This window comes from Plasmopara halstedii (assembly GCF_900000015.1).
Source record: "Plasmopara halstedii genome assembly, contig: Scaffold_650, whole genome shotgun sequence".
NCBI classification, from domain to species: domain Eukaryota; phylum Oomycota; class Peronosporomycetes; order Peronosporales; family Peronosporaceae; genus Plasmopara; species Plasmopara halstedii.
The window spans coordinates 2037577-2053659 of record NW_020187567.1 but is presented as its reverse complement, the minus strand read 5'-3'; the positions used below and the strand labels follow the sequence as shown (position 1 = coordinate 2053659).

At 42.0% G+C, this 16083-nt stretch overlaps 9 protein-coding genes across 9 annotated transcripts; 4 read left to right on the top strand and 5 right to left on the bottom strand.

Annotated features, from left to right (window-relative positions):
* Positions 1 to 1558: 1558 nt before the first annotated feature.
* Positions 1559 to 2155, bottom strand: PHALS_13049 (hypothetical protein F444_22744; the record flags this gene model as incomplete). The annotated part of the gene is made up of 1 exon (XM_024728724.1): positions 1559 to 2155. The coding sequence occupies one exon, from the start codon at positions 2153 to 2155 to the stop codon at positions 1559 to 1561; it is 597 nt and encodes a 198-aa protein (XP_024579173.1).
* On the bottom strand, positions 2154 to 2627 carry PHALS_14658 (hypothetical protein F441_20256). Its single transcript, XM_024728723.2, has one exon. The coding sequence runs from the start codon at positions 2445 to 2447 to the stop codon at positions 2163 to 2165; it is 285 nt and encodes a 94-aa protein (XP_024579172.1). The 5' UTR covers positions 2448 to 2627; the 3' UTR covers positions 2154 to 2162.
* A 1108-nt stretch (positions 2628 to 3735) lies between these two features.
* PHALS_13048 (Thioredoxin-like fold) lies at positions 3736 to 4908 on the top strand (the record flags this gene model as incomplete). The annotated part of the gene is made up of 5 exons (XM_024728722.1): positions 3736 to 3747; positions 3805 to 4249; positions 4313 to 4376; positions 4450 to 4512; positions 4575 to 4908. The coding sequence occupies 5 exons, from the start codon at positions 3736 to 3738 to the stop codon at positions 4906 to 4908; spliced, it is 918 nt and encodes a 305-aa protein (XP_024579171.1).
* An 807-nt stretch (positions 4909 to 5715) lies between these two features.
* PHALS_13047 (tubby-like protein) lies at positions 5716 to 7500 on the top strand (the record flags this gene model as incomplete). Its single annotated transcript, XM_024728721.1, has 1 exon — positions 5716 to 7500. The coding sequence occupies one exon, from the start codon at positions 5716 to 5718 to the stop codon at positions 7498 to 7500; it is 1785 nt and encodes a 594-aa protein (XP_024579170.1).
* A 383-nt stretch (positions 7501 to 7883) lies between these two features.
* PHALS_13046 (solute:sodium symporter family) lies at positions 7884 to 9954 on the bottom strand (the record flags this gene model as incomplete). Its single annotated transcript, XM_024728720.1, has 7 exons — positions 7884 to 8290; positions 8356 to 9284; positions 9344 to 9468; positions 9534 to 9605; positions 9669 to 9698; positions 9753 to 9830; positions 9949 to 9954. The coding sequence occupies 7 exons, from the start codon at positions 9952 to 9954 to the stop codon at positions 7884 to 7886; spliced, it is 1647 nt and encodes a 548-aa protein (XP_024579169.1).
* A 242-nt stretch (positions 9955 to 10196) lies between these two features.
* On the top strand, positions 10197 to 10883 carry PHALS_13045 (NAD(P)-binding domain; the record flags this gene model as incomplete). The annotated part of the gene is made up of 1 exon (XM_024728719.1): positions 10197 to 10883. The coding sequence occupies one exon, from the start codon at positions 10197 to 10199 to the stop codon at positions 10881 to 10883; it is 687 nt and encodes a 228-aa protein (XP_024579168.1).
* A 303-nt stretch (positions 10884 to 11186) lies between these two features.
* Positions 11187 to 11981, bottom strand: PHALS_13044 (hypothetical protein F441_01586; the record flags this gene model as incomplete). The annotated part of the gene is made up of 2 exons (XM_024728718.1): positions 11187 to 11783; positions 11850 to 11981. 2 exons carry the CDS (start codon positions 11979 to 11981, stop codon positions 11187 to 11189), a joined length of 729 nt encoding a protein of 242 aa, XP_024579167.1.
* A 2366-nt stretch (positions 11982 to 14347) lies between these two features.
* On the bottom strand, positions 14348 to 14596 carry PHALS_13043 (uncharacterized protein; the record flags this gene model as incomplete). The annotated part of the gene is made up of 2 exons (XM_024728717.1): positions 14348 to 14488; positions 14549 to 14596. The coding sequence occupies 2 exons, from the start codon at positions 14594 to 14596 to the stop codon at positions 14348 to 14350; spliced, it is 189 nt and encodes a 62-aa protein (XP_024579166.1).
* A 639-nt stretch (positions 14597 to 15235) lies between these two features.
* PHALS_13042 (uncharacterized protein) lies at positions 15236 to 15502 on the top strand (the record flags this gene model as incomplete). The annotated part of the gene is made up of 2 exons (XM_024728716.1): positions 15236 to 15306; positions 15382 to 15502. 2 exons carry the CDS (start codon positions 15236 to 15238, stop codon positions 15500 to 15502), a joined length of 192 nt encoding a protein of 63 aa, XP_024579165.1.
* Positions 15503 to 16083: the final 581 nt, after the last annotated feature.

The following is a 16083-nucleotide window of genomic DNA, read 5'->3' as shown; positions in this document are numbered from 1 at the left end:
CGACATCGATCCCTTTCAAGATCAGAAAAAACGATTTGATCGGTTTCAAAATCGTTTCACATAATCCAACATCGTGGCAAATGGATTTTGTTATCTGGGAAAAACATCCAATATTGACTGCTATCAACATCAATTCAAGGCAGGGATCCGCGAAGCTGCAGGTTTAAATTAAAACGTTTTGTCCGCCTTGATACAGTGACTGTTTTGACATCAGATAATGGTAGCGACTTCATGAGCACACAAGCTCAAAACAACGAATCAGATGATCATGTGACAGTAGGAAAATTGAGATTTTCAACAGAACGTTTAAACAGAGGCTTACAAAAATCCTCCCGGAGGAGATAGCACACAAACTAGTATCGGATATTTTCGAAAACTACAATAGCACTTTTCATCGATCTGTTGAGATGACCCCAAATGGAGCAAAAGACAAGATGATGAAATCTGAGCTAAAGCAAAAATAACAGGAAGCAGATTATATTTCAAAATGAAATGGAAATCGGGTCAAATGAATGTTTGACAAGGAAGCGACCAAGCGACCAAGCGACCCTATGGAGAAAGGCTGTGCACGAAAATTTGTATTGATGGTTATCAGGTCCAGATCCGCTCAAAAAATGGTCATACGCTCTATAAGGCGCCGAATGATATAAAGATGGTTCAATGCGAGACGACAGACACAACTGATAATCGGAGAGACATAATTAAAGCTAAGAAGATCTTAGACCATAAGAGTATGCGATCTGGTAAGCTCGAATGTTTAGGTCAATGGGTTAACAATGAGCCTGATGTCTGGGAACCTCAAAATATTTTCCGATTGGTAAATTAGGAATCGGAAGTCAACGCTAGAAAAAGAGAACTGGACAAGAAAACACATATGAGTCTGTAGCTTTGTGTAAAAATATAGTAGAAAAAATCCTCTGTTCTAGCTACTTATTTTTTAATTAGATTTTTGTTATATCGGACTAGATATATGTGTGAGACCAAATCAATTAATGTCAAAAATCAACGTGAGCTTGCGATAGCTGTGAATCATTCAAGAGGTAAGTAAAAGCAAGCGGTTCGGAGGTAGGACTGATGGCGGGTGGTTGATAGATCTTGATGCATCAGCATGGAAGACATTTATGGTGTCCCTTGGTATTGCATTAAACACCGCTACTTAAATCTGATCAATGAGCGAAACCAAATATGTCATTCTTATGCACCATCGCGATTCTGTGACGCCGAGTTTGTGGTAGATGATAGATAATTTATGCTCTTAATGATATACAGGATTTACCATGTTCCCTGATTTCGAATCGCTCGCTTTAGAGAGCAGAAACGATAGGAGCTTCTTGAAAGAGTTCAACGTCGTGTTCGTCAAGCGGACGATAAGCGGGATATGTACGCTGGTGCGTCATGGCCAGGCGATGTGGCAAACCCTATCACAACACCCGAAGAAAATATAGACTGATATTTCTGTCGCGAAACTGTTGGCATAATCATCTTCTCTTTTTTATATCATCCAAGATATTAAAAAAGCATTAGATGGATATTACCAATTGCTCATGAGAGGCGTCTACTAACGTAAGAAAATCAATTGAATTAATGGTTCGCACGGTTTGCTCGACGTCGCTTCAGCACTTTCAACACGGTGCCATTCGACATGAGCGACAATTGCACCAGGCGATCGAAATCGAAGCCTGCAAGCTGAAACAGGACATACTGACTCAACTTCTTCTTCGGATGACGATCCAGATTCCTGGTCCAACACATGGTCCAAATCTTTGAAACGAAGAGTAAAGCCAGGAAGAACGGTACCACCGTCTAGATCTCTCCACGCGCTGTTAACGCGTCGAACAAGACAATTTTGTCGGGTGTATTGCTTGTATTCGTACATGATTCTGTTTTTTGGATCAGTGAGCCATCCCAATTGCACACCATGAGGAAAGTACTCGAGCCGCATCTTGTGATCAAGAGCATCAAGCTTGGAATGTGGACCTGTGAGTATGTCGATTTCCACCACGAACGTCGGAGCAAAATGTTCTCCACCACGATTCCATCGTTGAGCTTCAATCAGCTGCCTTGCATTATGTCGAGGCACATACGCCACATCAGGGATTCGAAGCGTTGTGCCATCCAGCACGTATTCACCTTGAGCATGGCACTCTTCCACCATGGCCATTCTATGTAGCCCATTGATGCAGCATCGTGCAGATGTATGGTCCAATCATACATCGTCCGAACACCACCATTCGGAATGGAACAAGCTGGTCTTCGTCGATGAAGAAGCCAGGCTGCTCGCCAAATGTTGGATGGACCAACGGACTGATCTTCTTCACGTGCCGATTTAGCTGGGACACACCGGCGTAGACCTTGACAAGACACAGAGTCTTCTTCGACTCTAGGTCACGCACCAGTCGCGCAAGTAAGTCTTCGTGGTCTTGCTCCTTGCCGTTAACTGCGGTCATAGTTGCCGATGTTGTACTACATCGCAGCTGGTCAGAGAGAAGATTCCAGGAATGTTACTAGTGGTAAATTACATTAAGGAAAAAACAAGGGTGTAATCTCGCTTCTCTGGTTAATCAGTGATTAGACACTGGCGAGAAATCGCCCAAATATGTAATATAATATGAGGGCTTTGTTGTCGAGTTGAGCATCCCCAGAAGTGTCAATTTTAAAAACTTAGAGAACGAACAAAATGCCGAAGAGTATTGATGCACCTTGAGTTTGTTGGCTTATCACTTATAAAATCGACAAAATGGTTAAAGAAGATTCAAAAACTGAATACAGCTCTTCCAAGTAATGTTTGAAAGATCTTTTGAAAGCAAGAAGGGAATATTTTTAGCATCATTCCAATATTAATTACCGATGTATATCAATTGAGGTCAGTCACTTTATGCCATCTTAAGCGAATCCTGCTATTCGAAGTACTCGCTAGCCCTCTCACAGAAATTTGTTCTGAACAAAGTCTTAATACGGTGTTACCACCCATAGAGGCATATGACACTTTTGCCATACGACGACCTCTACCGACGCTTTTCAACGTGACAGCGATAGGGACGCGTATCATCAAAGTTTGAGTGGCGTGTGCGAAACGGCCGGCATATCGCACCAAATGATCGAAATCAAGAGTTTAGAAATTAAGTCATGCAGACGACTAAAGCGAACATGTCCTGTTAAAGCCCGATTAGCTTCGAAAGCCAGTGTAATAAGCCAAGTCCATAACAAAGCCTGAGTATTAGATCAGTATCATCGTTGGTTTCTACTACTTCTCGCTGAGATTATCAGCGTATCTGTCGAATATCTTGCGATCATCTGGTCAGATATTTTACACTTTAGAGCTTTTCAAGACTCCGAAAGATACTCATACCCCCGCATTTCGCCGGTGATTAGGACCGTTCCGACTCGCGGACACCAAGATGAAAGAAAGCCTTTGATCCGAAAACATAAAAATGGTGTTTTTGAGCTCTGGAATACTTACCATGAAGTTAGTTTTCTCATCGACATCTGTAAAATCTTTGGCCTGCCATACATCAGCAGTATTACATGTACTGGATATCCTTTCTGACAGATGCCTGACAAGTTACCGGTATATAAAAGTAATGAAGGGTTTTTTGCAGTGTGACTTAAAAGAAACATAACATATAATTAAAACATGGGTATTAAGTGTCAATATAAATGTGGATCTTTCGACTAAAATTTAGGTCTTGTGCTATCCGTCATGGTTCCCCCGCAAAGTCTCTCGACGACTACATCATGCCACATCTTGTAAGTTCACCATTTCTAAGCTACCACGTCCAGATGTTTAGTACCGACACTTTAAAGCTCGGCAAGCTTTTAACTCCGGAACAGATTGCTACGCGTCGTGCGAAGCGAATTCAGCGACGAGCAGCTATAGGTGAAGATGCTAAACCGACAGACGTAAGCAACCAGTTGTTCATTGAAGGCTCCGTGCGATTCTACAAACGTCACTTTGTGATTGTGGAGCCCGAGGATACGAATCCGATTGCTTGGCCAGCAAAACTAGAGCAGTCGCCAAAGCATATTTTGAGTCTGTATATGGCCGCATTAACGAACCTTTACGGGGAAAACATCCGGATGGCAAAGATAAGCCCATTGCTCCTGACAGCTGCAATTCCATATACCAGTATATGTAGCAGTGGACAGTGGAGAGACAGTAATGTACCAACAAAGAAGCGAGAGGATGACGCACATGATCTTTTAGTGTTTCCCGAGTCTCTGCGTGTATATGATGTCGTTCCATCACAAAGTAAGTCAACAGGTTTGAGCTTGTACATTTTTCTAAACGATGTTGACGGCTACTTTGATGTAGTTTCTAACTTGGTGAGCATGTCTTTGGACAAGAATTTGGATTTTCAAGCTATGCTGGAAAAAGAGTTAGAGACTGGAGTAAATAGTATTTTTGACAAGTCATTTTCTAATATGAGTGCTTTTTTAACTTGGCATTAGAAATTTCCGGTATAAGCGAATGGAAGAAGGTTTACATTTTATGGTCTGCGGTCATGTTGCCAGGTACATTGATGATATGAAATCTCGAAATGCTATAATATCTGAAAAATTATTGTTTTCTATAGAGACAAACGCTGTGGATGCAGGGGACCGGAATTATTGCAGTGGCTCAAGACTTTGACACACAAAACAAATAAATCAGTACATTTGTATACGTCTAGTCATTTCGGGGGTCATCGATACGCTGCAAGTTGTATTGTATACCCTCGTGGTGACTGGTTTGGTCTATTAAACGACAAAAACAAGGCAAAAACAATGCTTCAAGCAGTTCATGATGAAGATCCACTGCAATTGTACGAGCTGTGGCGAGGTCGCTTAGGTCTTACGGTCGAAGAAATGCTACAAACCGTAAGAAAGCGAGTCAAAAAATCCCACAAATCGTCTTCACACGTCGTTTAGTAGAATTTTAAATTTTTGAAATTCTTTTTTGCGATCATGCACACAAGAATACGATGGTACTTGTCAATTTTGTGCCGGCTTTAATAATACTATTCTAATCTGCATCGTTTGTGGCCAATTTTGTCGCCAAGTTGCCACCTTTCTTTGATCGATTATATTATTATAATACACTTGAATAAACTGATTTAATCTGTAACGTCACATGGCTTGTTAACGCAGTTCGACTTCTGGCTTGTTCTTTCCTCTCTCCGGCTGTACCAACTTCTTGTTCCAATTCGAAGATTATTTACGTCCCTCCACCATCTCGACCACAGCTTCATCGTCATTGCAGTGGACCGAAACGTTCATTTTATTCTTGTTTTTATCTCTTAATTAAATGTATCAATTGCCATACCACACCCATTACCTCAAGTAAATGAAACTGTGTGCCAGTTCCAGTACCAACCCCATTTTTACCAATTTGTACACCAAAAGTTATGGCTAAAGACACTGTGTGGAGCCTCCGTACCTCTGTATACATTGTCTCATACAAATCTTCTAACTCGAGTCAGGTGGAAGAGACGGTGTTACAACACTCAAGCTTCGAGTCGAGAGGACGGAAGTGCAGGGGAAGGGCAGAGATTTAGTCTTAACTTTAGTATTTAATCCCACGAGAGAGAAGAACAGTCGGTAGCTTAAGCTATACACAATTCTACACGGCAACAAGGTCGAGTCATTTGCGGATTTCACTCAAGCCAGCCACTGATCTTCACTCTTGTGGGACATTTTGCACACTTCCGACATAACCGATTAAAGTGGCAATTTATCATGGACACTGCAATGGCAGCAACAATCATTCCGACCCCGAATCTTTCAAGTCCTAATAACAGTTTTGGACCTACTGAAGCACGTGCAGCACCAATTTCTGCCTCTCGTTTTGCTCAGCGTCGTCTTCGTGTCGTCACGGTACCAAAACATAGCAATAAAATGCATCGGACACGTACACTCAGTGAGCTCATTCTCCTCTCCCCACGTAGCAGTCCACGTGTGACACCACGTCACAAACGATTTGATATGGATATTGAAGTCTCGAGTTTCTTTGCTGAAGGAGAAGGTCTTGTTGATTTAATGGCTAGTAGTCGGAATCTACGACGTCAGAGTGAACGTCACTCGATAATCGATGAAGAAGCTACGACGTCAGAAACTCAATTTTTCCCCTTTTCCAGTAATCAACATGAACAAATGGACGTAGATGAAGCTGAACCAGAACTTGAGCCGGAAATGGAGATGGATGAAACGCATCATAGTGTGGGAGAAGTCGTTGACATGCTCTTTGAGATCCATTCGGCTTTAAAAAGCCGTCACTTAGGACAACGAACTGCTGCTTCGGCTCTCGCTGTGAGTAACCTCGTGAGTACCCTCGCGTACCCCACACTTGAACCTATTCCTCGTGATGAGCAATTGGAAGCACTTGAAAACACACGCAAGATGCTTGAATGTGCCATTTGTCAAGAAGTATTTACAAATGCTACTGAAGCTACGTGCTGTGGCCAAATCTTTTGTAAAGATTGTATTGAACGATGGGTAAGTGAACGTGGATCGTGTCCTATGTGTCGTGAAGCCATTGGATTTTCACTCTTGGCTCCATCACGTCATGCACAACGAATGGCTAATGAAATGAAAGTTACATGTCCGTACTGCTCGGAATCAATGAAGAAGGCAAGTTTGAGTGACCACATTGTAGTATGTGACCAAGCACCCGTGGAACCTCCACCTCCTGCTGATGTTGCATTACGACAGTTACTCATTCGTACTGCGAGACTTAATAGTGCCATGTTGGCACACTTTCTTATGACCCCATCGCCTCCACAATCACTCATGATGCAATGCTACATTCGTACTCGAGGTGGTGGAAACTATGAATTGTATACCCAAGACTCGGATACATTATTATGTACCGCTGTGCGTCGTCGACAATACGATATGTCGGTGAGTTTTATCATTTCCTTAGCGACAAATTTAGATCTTTCGACCAATCAGAGTGAAGATGGTGGATACCCACTAAATGCACCAATTCCCGTTGCGCGATTGGACAAAAATTACATGGGGTCTCAGTATACAATGTATGATATTAGAGGAGAGGTACCCCTTGAGCTTGGAGCAGTTCAATATGCAGCCACGTTTGGAAAATCGCCTCGTCAAATGCGAGTGGCTTTGCCACTAGTAGCTCCATTGGAGAATGTTGATAGTGCAGTGGACGGTACACCGTCGTGGATGGTACAGCCGTGGAGACCCGAGAGTAAAGAGGACACAATCTTAGCGCAAGTAGAGAACCCGGACACTGCTCGTGCGTTGCACTTGATTAACAAACCACCTGTATGGATTGAATCACTTGAAGCTTATTGTCTGGATTTTGGTGGTCGTGTGGCTGCTGCATCCGTAAAGAACTTTTTGCTCTCACATCCGGATGATATGGACAAGACCCTCATGCTTTTTGGACGCACACAAGACCGTCAAGTGTATTCGATGGATTATGCTCACCCTTTCACCCCTGTGCAAGCATTTGCCATTGCTTTAAGTAGCATGGATTCTCATCTTGTGACATTTGATTAGACAAGCATGGGGTGACGCTGTGATGTATATGAAGTCTCGTGATTAAATGAAAACGTGGAGTGATAGCATCAACGTACTCAAGCGTCTGTGTAAGTTGCTCGTAACCTGTAGATCCTCCCACAATATGCCGTCGTAGATAGCTTTGACGTGTAAAATAATAGCATCGTATTGCATTTCGTACCTTTCAATGTATTCTTTTTCAAAATTATTGTACTATTTCGATTTATAGTATAGGTAAGTTCAAGAATTAACAATCGTCCAGACGGTGCACATGTGGCGTAAGCATCACCAAAATATTGATGAAATAATTGAAGCTTACATATTTATTGTTCCTCAAGAAAATGCTAGCATGTGTATGAAGTTACTTACGTGCATTCAAAGTATTAATTGACTGTTTCTTGAATAGGAGAGCTTTCAAGTAAAAAGCTGTCGTCCTTGGCTACTTGGCTCTCTTTAACTTTCGTCATCAATGATACAACCACAGTTACAACTGGTGGGACAATTAGCGTGACAATAAATGTAATCATGCTGTTTTGAGAATAAAGACCTTCGGGCAAGATAAACCAGTTAAATCCACCCAAAAATTTACCCTGCATAATGACACCACAAATAAAGATCGTGACCAAACCAGCAGCACTTCCAGCTAAGGCGCCAGAGCGAGTCGCACGTTTCCACGTGCCAAGCAACATTGGACCCACGGCAGCCGTACACAATAAATCAGCAATTAAATAGAGCGTCAATATATCATATTGTTGGTAGCCAATGACGATCGCCGGTGCATTCAATAATACTACAATAATGACATGTAAATACTCAGACCAATAATATTTGCAGCCACAAAAATCTAGTACCTACCACAAATGATGCGTGCTTGTAGAAGCGAAAGGTTTGGAAAACACGTCGTTAGCTCTGCTACAAGGCCCATCTGGATTGAATCCGAGACGCCACTTGATAACATAGCAATGACCACAACAATGAGAACCTGCCAACCTTGGCCCATATCAATCAAAATTGCAAAGAACAAATCTCCGTCTGGATACGCGAGATACGAGACCATCCCCGCGATTGCTAGTGCCACTGTAAACAATGCAATAATACAGCTAGCAATATATGAGGCATTGCGAAGGGTTTTATTGTCATACGCTGCATAAACGCGTTGCCAGAAGCCTGTGAAGAACAAACTGGCAGCTGTTACTGCAATATTAAGCGTAACGAGTGTTTCAAAGCCTGACGTTGTAAAGGCCGCAACTTTTGTATCCGACCATGCACCATCAGGGATAGAAACATGAAGAAACATGGCAATGCATACGACAGCAACGAGACCAACGACACCAATACCTTGCCATACATCAGTAGCAAGACTTGCTCGAAGACCTCCAATCGTGAGGTATAAATTTGTTAAAAACGCTACAATAAGTATTGTAATCATTGGTCGTGCATTTGGTGATATCATTGTCGTAAGTTGCGCAATCGAAGTATATTCCGAAGCAAGGCATATAAATTGGTAAAACATCGCAATAAATCCAACGTAAAGCTGCATAATATACCCAAATCGGGTCGAGACAACGTCCGTCATGGTAACATTTTCACCCAATGCTGAACGCATATATGGTCCAACAAATGCCAACACTAGCATTCCCACAACTCCAGACAATGCATAACCAATCACCCCCCACGATCCTGCATCGACACCAATTTGAGGGAATGCAAAAAGTGTACCTGCTCCAATACCCGCCGAAAAGAGACACCAGGCTAAGCGCAATGTCGAAGTTGAGTTTTTGGCACTAAAATGACAAGAATGTCTAGTTTATAAGGTAATGAATAGAAATGACAAGTAATATACCTGACAAATGCAGTAACCGTATTGATTTCCATGCGACGACTTACAATAATGGCGTATAGTGCGACAAGAAGAAGAGTTGTAGCCATAACAGAGTAAGTGACAACACTAGCAAGCATCTGGACAATCTGTAGATACGAATCAATAAGATTATAAGATTTTTAAAAGTCAAATTAACAAAACAATCGAATACCTGAAGTAAATCTGGACAAGAATCATGGAACAGGACACATGAAACGTCAAAAACAAATGAAAGCAGCAGTTCCTCCGCCGGTATGAACCGGATCAGGTTCAAAGGGTTTTATCTCAGCCGGTCAACGCATGGAACTGGTCCATGGTTGGCAATCGACACCCCTCGCTGATTGAATTGTTAGTTTTACACAAACTTTACACGAAGAGAACAATGACATACAAAGATAAGAAGCAAGAAGCGATGATGTACCAAGACGCAGGTTGTGGATGGTCGGTGATTATCAAACGTAATTTCAAACTTTATTAATTCGTAATGTAAATTTTCATAAATAAATTCATGTAACCACACATCAACTCAGATACATCTGATTCTACCACGATGCCAACGTACCTCCTCCCGGTTACGCACAATTCACTCTCATTCGCGTCCTCCCTCTTACACTTTACATCTTCTTTCGCTCCTACTTTGTCGTCTCAAGTCAAATTTTTAATTTCATCACGTTCTCGAGACATCGTCCAATCTCTCCGTCTACACTTTCCCAGTCTTTTAATCTCTCATGAACATGAGACGAATCCAGATTGGTCTGATACACGAGATCTTCGCGAAGCTTTTGGTAGATGTGATGGAGTGATTTTAGCTGCTAATGGATGTGGAGACGATGTAATGAATTTACCAAGCAATTCAATGGACGAGTGGTTATGTTGTGAACAAAATATTGCATCTCTTGGTTTGAATAATCATCGAGTTATCAAGTTATCGTGGACTGAAGGATTCGTGACCGAACATTCTGCTTCTACTATAGGGAGACAAAATTGGAGGTTGGAAAAGGAATTGAAACGATCATTTCAAGATAGACCAGAAAATCTGACGATTGTACGAGCGTCTACAGGTATGGACGCATTTCTACGCGGGCGACTCTATGATTTAATTTGTGGACGAACATTGTCAATGAGCGTCAAAACAGGACGTATTGCTTTTATACATCCTCTAGATGTTGCAGAAAGTTTAAGTGCGCTGCTCATAAAGGATGCACCTGAAGAGTTATATAAGCTCACGGGACCTGAAGCCTTAAGTTTTAAAGAAGTTGCAGATATATTCTCATTAGAAATTCAAGATAAAGTGACCTATTCGTATTTTCCATTGTGGGCAGTACAACCCGCGCGATGGGTACGAGGCGTGCCTGGTGATGCAATCGAGGAGGAATTAGGAATTGCTCGAGCGTTGGAATCTGGGGCGCAACAAGAAGTCGAATATGGGACATTGGAAAAGTTACTGGGACACAAGCCACGCACATTGCGTGAATTTATAGCCGAACATGCAGATGCATGGCCACGCACTGATCCAAATTAGCGTCTGAAGTGTGGACATAATATGCCCACACCTCATAATTTGATTATTATTTTGGATCCAAGTTCTGCATCTCTGGGTGCAAGCTCGAAAGTTTTCAAAGCATGTGCTAGCTAGGGAGAATTAACACAGTTGTCGTTTAACATTCGCTAGGTACTCTATCTCTAATAGTTTGTACTTAAATCCTTGATCAAACAGCCTACATAACGAACAATTCATCACTGTATCCAGGCCAATGTATGCTTAATTAAATTTGGTATGGACTAGTTATTGCTATGATCGATTCCTCCAGCCATACGTTTACTCCTACCATGGCAGTTCAATAGCTCGAATCTTCTTGTCCGAATTCAAAAACTTACCTGAGTCCTTCAATGTCAAATTTGCTAAAATATTCGCCATGGCCTCTGCCGATTCCGAAGGTTTCAAGTAACCTTTGTGATTGGTCATATCGGTGGAAACGTATCCAGGATTGATTGTCACGAGTCCGATATTACTTTTACGTAGACTAACAGCCATTGAGCGAGTGACCATATTAAGCGCAGCCTTGGATGCAGTGTAGCCAAATGCTTTGCTAAAAAATGCTTCCATTTTCGGCGTATTGTTGCTGATGCTACCCAAAGTGGTGTTCAATTGCGCGACATAGGCAGCGCCGTTAGTCTGAGCAGCAAGTTTGAGGTTCGGCAAGAGTGCACGAGTCGTAAGGAATGGGCCAACTGTATTCACTTCATAGTGTCGCATCATATCTTCCTTTGAGCTTGACATGAAGTCGCCGTGTATCCAAAGTCCTGCATTATTCATAAGAAGATCAATTGGAACATCCTTCAGTTGCTGCGCAGCCTCGAAAATAGAGGCTTCATCACTCGTATCTAACGTCACAATCTTAGAAGGCGAGAGAGCCTTAAGCTGTTACATCAATCATAGATAGTTCAGTACGGAATGACTTTTCAAGGTATAGAAATGGATGTGTACCTGATCTGTACTGCTGTTGGCTCTAGCCGTTCCAATGACGTTCCAGTTGGCGTTTGCGTAGTATTTAGCCAGAGCGAGACCAATACTACGCGTACTACCCGTAATTAAAACCGTCTTTGTAATGGGTTGCATGACGAAAAGATACTTGCGTGAAGCGAAAAAAAGGCTACTGCTCTTTGGGTTTCGATCTGTTTTTAAGAATGAAGAGGATGCAATCCCTTTGTTCACCTGGTGGTTGGTATCTTTGTCCTTTCCCCGACTGGCTTCCTAGATCTTTTTGGTATCGGATTCGGACATACAAATGTAAAGTTTGAAGCACCCAAGCACTTAACTGAATAAAATTAACGAACTCAGTGTGTAAAGTGTCACGTATTAATCAAATACCATCTGATCTAGTAGATGTTAATTGCGTTGAAGAACATAGAATCTAAAATATTAATCTCATATCCCCAAGGGTAGACTGAGCAAGAAAACTTTATCACAAACTGAACGAATCAGCCGCATAATGTTTGGTTTGATGATCTTGTTGTACCGCTTGTAATTAAACTATTTTCTGTTTGAGTGAAGGCGAAGTCGACATGATTTAGCATTTTCGCCTTCTCGACCTATATGATTGGAATTACGTAGTAAATACGTCGTGAGGAATCGCCTGGCGATAACAACATCGAAAATTTTCACGATAGCAAAAAACTGTCACCGCGTCTTTAAGGCTATATCTTGCTCAATTGTAGCATACTATACTAAAGCTTAAAAATGAAGCGGCTCAAGATAGCGCTAGAACGTTTGGATTATGTTATATAGCTTAAAGACTGATCAATTTAAAAAAACTGATGTTTATCTTGCTCGACGGCAATGGACTGCGTACATGATAGCACAAAACCTTCAGAACTAGAATTAAAGTAAGCAGGTTTAAGTCTTTTGTTGGCGCAATAGAAGAAGACTGTGTTATCATATATTTGTAGAATTGACAGTGAGGGTAAGCAGTGAGAAGTATTCTATCCAATAAAGAAGATAAACGCAGTTGAAGATAAAAATGTGATGAGACTGAATCATTTCAATCCTCAGGACTCTATTTCGAGCTAAAAAATGTCGCTCACCTGATCAAGGTAAAATTAGCCAGCTTGTAGATACAGATTTTAAATATTATCATTTTGCCGTGGGGGATTGTCACATCGTAACCTCCCGCCAAGACCGTGATGTGCTGGACGCATTCAAGCGGTAAAAGTACTTTGGTGCCTACATGCTGAGATAGTAACTAAAAAGAACTGACCCAACATTTTGTCAAACCATTAGACTAACTCAAGCGACAGCCTAGTCCGCTGACACGTATCACACGTCGCAATTACCATTTGTACCTCTTTGGCCGATAGTAGGAATTGCTCCTTCAGCTGAGCTTCTCTTCTTCACCAAGTTGGGCAATCATGTACCCCGTAAAGTATTCTTTACTTGTGGCATTCATCATGAGATTTTAACAGACTTTGTGCTATAGTACACCGAGCCTAGCAATGAGAAGCAACGGTGCAATCGTGCATCCGAACGTTTTGCTCAAGCGGCATAGGCAACGGGGCTGCCACCACTTCACTGTGATAGAACTCGTCTAGTAGCTCTATGCTTAAAGGAAGTCAAGCTAAGGTCACCGACCCTACGTTCTATCAGAGAATCAGTACCAGTGTAGCCGGTTGCAATCCGCTACTTTTAAGTACTCATGCCTTACCAAGGCAAACAAACACTTCTATTCAGAAACAAGACTGCATTTAATTGTTTTAGTTGCGACAGAGCCGCCAATATTGACAACCCTAGATTTTTCTGATAAATATAGACATACTTAATTAATACAGCAAAACTAAACTAATATAGTATAATGCATTCATTACTCCTGGCAATCCTGCCACGCGGTGTCTTCTTGTTACAGTGTAGCCACACCACTGTGTGATTACACTAGCTGTGTCATACACACCTTAGTACAGTCGCACAAGATGGTGTGACCCTCCCTTTATCACAAGGGTACGTGTTACCCCGTTACAAGTACCATACCTACTAATTACGAAAAGAGCGTTATTGGAATGTGATTAACCGCAAGTCGTGCAATACATTCCGTATTGACTCTTTATGAAACGGAGTAAATCAGATATGGCTAATATAAGTCTTGATCAAACTAAGTTATGTATGTATGAGTAGAGCAAACTTGTTTCGATTTTTTATGACATTTGGCTCTGCTCCTGGTTAGGGCATGTAAATCCACTCTCTCTGCCTTAACATTAATTCTAAGCTTCCTGTACAAGGTGCCTAACAATTCGTTGCGGAGTATCTCGATGCTTGACTGTGCAAAGTGCACAGAGTGATGTCGAGGTCATCATTTAGTGCTGGACAGCCCTACATTTTTACAAGAGCTTGCAAATACAGTCAAATGTCAAGTCTTCACTTAAGAAAAGAGTATTCGTCAGTTCGTAAACGTCAAAAGTAAGAGGGTACTTTCGACAAAGCGGGGCCTGAAACTCTCACGGGGTTGTAGGTTGAGGTACGCTCGTCCGCTTCATAAGTTGCTTCTGAAGCAACCAACCCACAATCCGTTCTATATTGAATCCAATACTCTGACTCAAATGAAGACAGGCAAGAGATTTCCATCGCGTTTCTATGTCCTATAAGTTTTTTCGTTGTGGCAACGTGTCCGATCTCTCCAAAAGTCTCGACATACGGACGATACTCAAATGATACAACTTAAAATGCATCCCTTTGAGCAACGCCATCATTTTGAGTTCCCTGGGCGTTTCCGAGCTCCATCAGACGTTTCTTTAACATTAGCAACTTGCTTTGCACCGAACGGTACAGAAGCTTAGCCGCCACATGACTTAATAGGATTATGGAGCACTGGACTTGATCGCAATCATTTGATAATATTGAGTGTATAGCTCAATATCCTTGTGACTACGACGGTAAGACACTGGATGAAGCCTGGGCACAATTTTGTCCTATAATTTTAGACCATACATGTCTTGGCAGGTAATCGGCGGTCTCTCATATTTATTTGTTCGCAATAAATACTCGTGAGCTCCGTCTGCCTCTGTCATCTTTTGAGTGTCTTGCCTCCTACCAAAGCGTCGCGATTTTGTTGCATGACGCTTTATTTCTTTCAGGATGATTTTGTCGATTATGCGGCAATGTGTCGCAGGGATGAACAGCAGTTTTAGCGCAAACTTAGAAAAGAGCACGTCGCATCAGGGACATTTGGCTGTATACTTACCAGAACCGATGTCGCTGCACCAAGATGAGTAAATTTGCTCAGACGACCAACGAAGACTACAATTACGGCCCGATTAGGGGTGTATCGAAGTTGACCAATAATATTTCACCCGTTGACACGTCTTGCGCATGTGGCTACCCATAACATGTTGACCACCAGTACATACCTGAGCCATAACATTTGTCATGGCATATGTGACACCCAATGGGAGTTGGAGTGCGTGATAGATCTATTCACCTGAGTCATACGCTGAGTGTGTTGAAAAATGGCTATAATATTGCAAACCTTTAGACAAGGCAAAGTTCTAACTGCACCACCAAATGTTTTGATTCATCAAGATCCGATCAAAAGCCCCTTGCTTCTCAAAGCTGTAACAGTGCCAAGCAAATCACATCTGGCCAATACTCTATAGGAACACTTAGTCGGTGCTCGACAACTCCTTCGTAACATGCGATTGAGCATAGTCTGGGTGTCACAAAAGCGCAATAACAACGCAAAAAGTCGATCTGGTTTGTACCTGACTTCAAATTATATAAGTTGCCATCTTATGTGAGAGAAGCGGCGACTATGTCGCTGAGCATGATCCGAATAGATAACTACACATCGAGGGTAACATGTGTACTCCGAATGCTAAACTAATTTACCTCATCACCAGGTTCGCCTTGTCTTGTGCTAACACTTCAACTATGCAGCTTTAAGTTGACGAGAATTATGCGTTACGATACTTTTGTCCATTCAGCATCTACAATTCGTAAAGTGCAGCAATGGCAAGTGTTGAAACTTCATAGACGAAATATAACGAGTAACTTGGATTCGGAGGACGGAGCCATGAGGCTTTCTCTTGCAAGCCGGAAAGCCCGCATTTCGTGCCGCTATCTAGTACCTCTTTTGAAAAACGTTGTTGATACGCACGCACATGCATACATTTTTTACTTTTGTATAAATGAGACGACCCAGAACCAAATGATACTAATCAACCATTTAGAGTTATCA

Coding starts and splice junctions, on each gene's coding strand:
- PHALS_14658 (XM_024728723.2), bottom strand. CDS start 2,447: ATGACCGCAGTTAACGGCAAGGAGCAAGACCACGAAGACTTACTTGCG.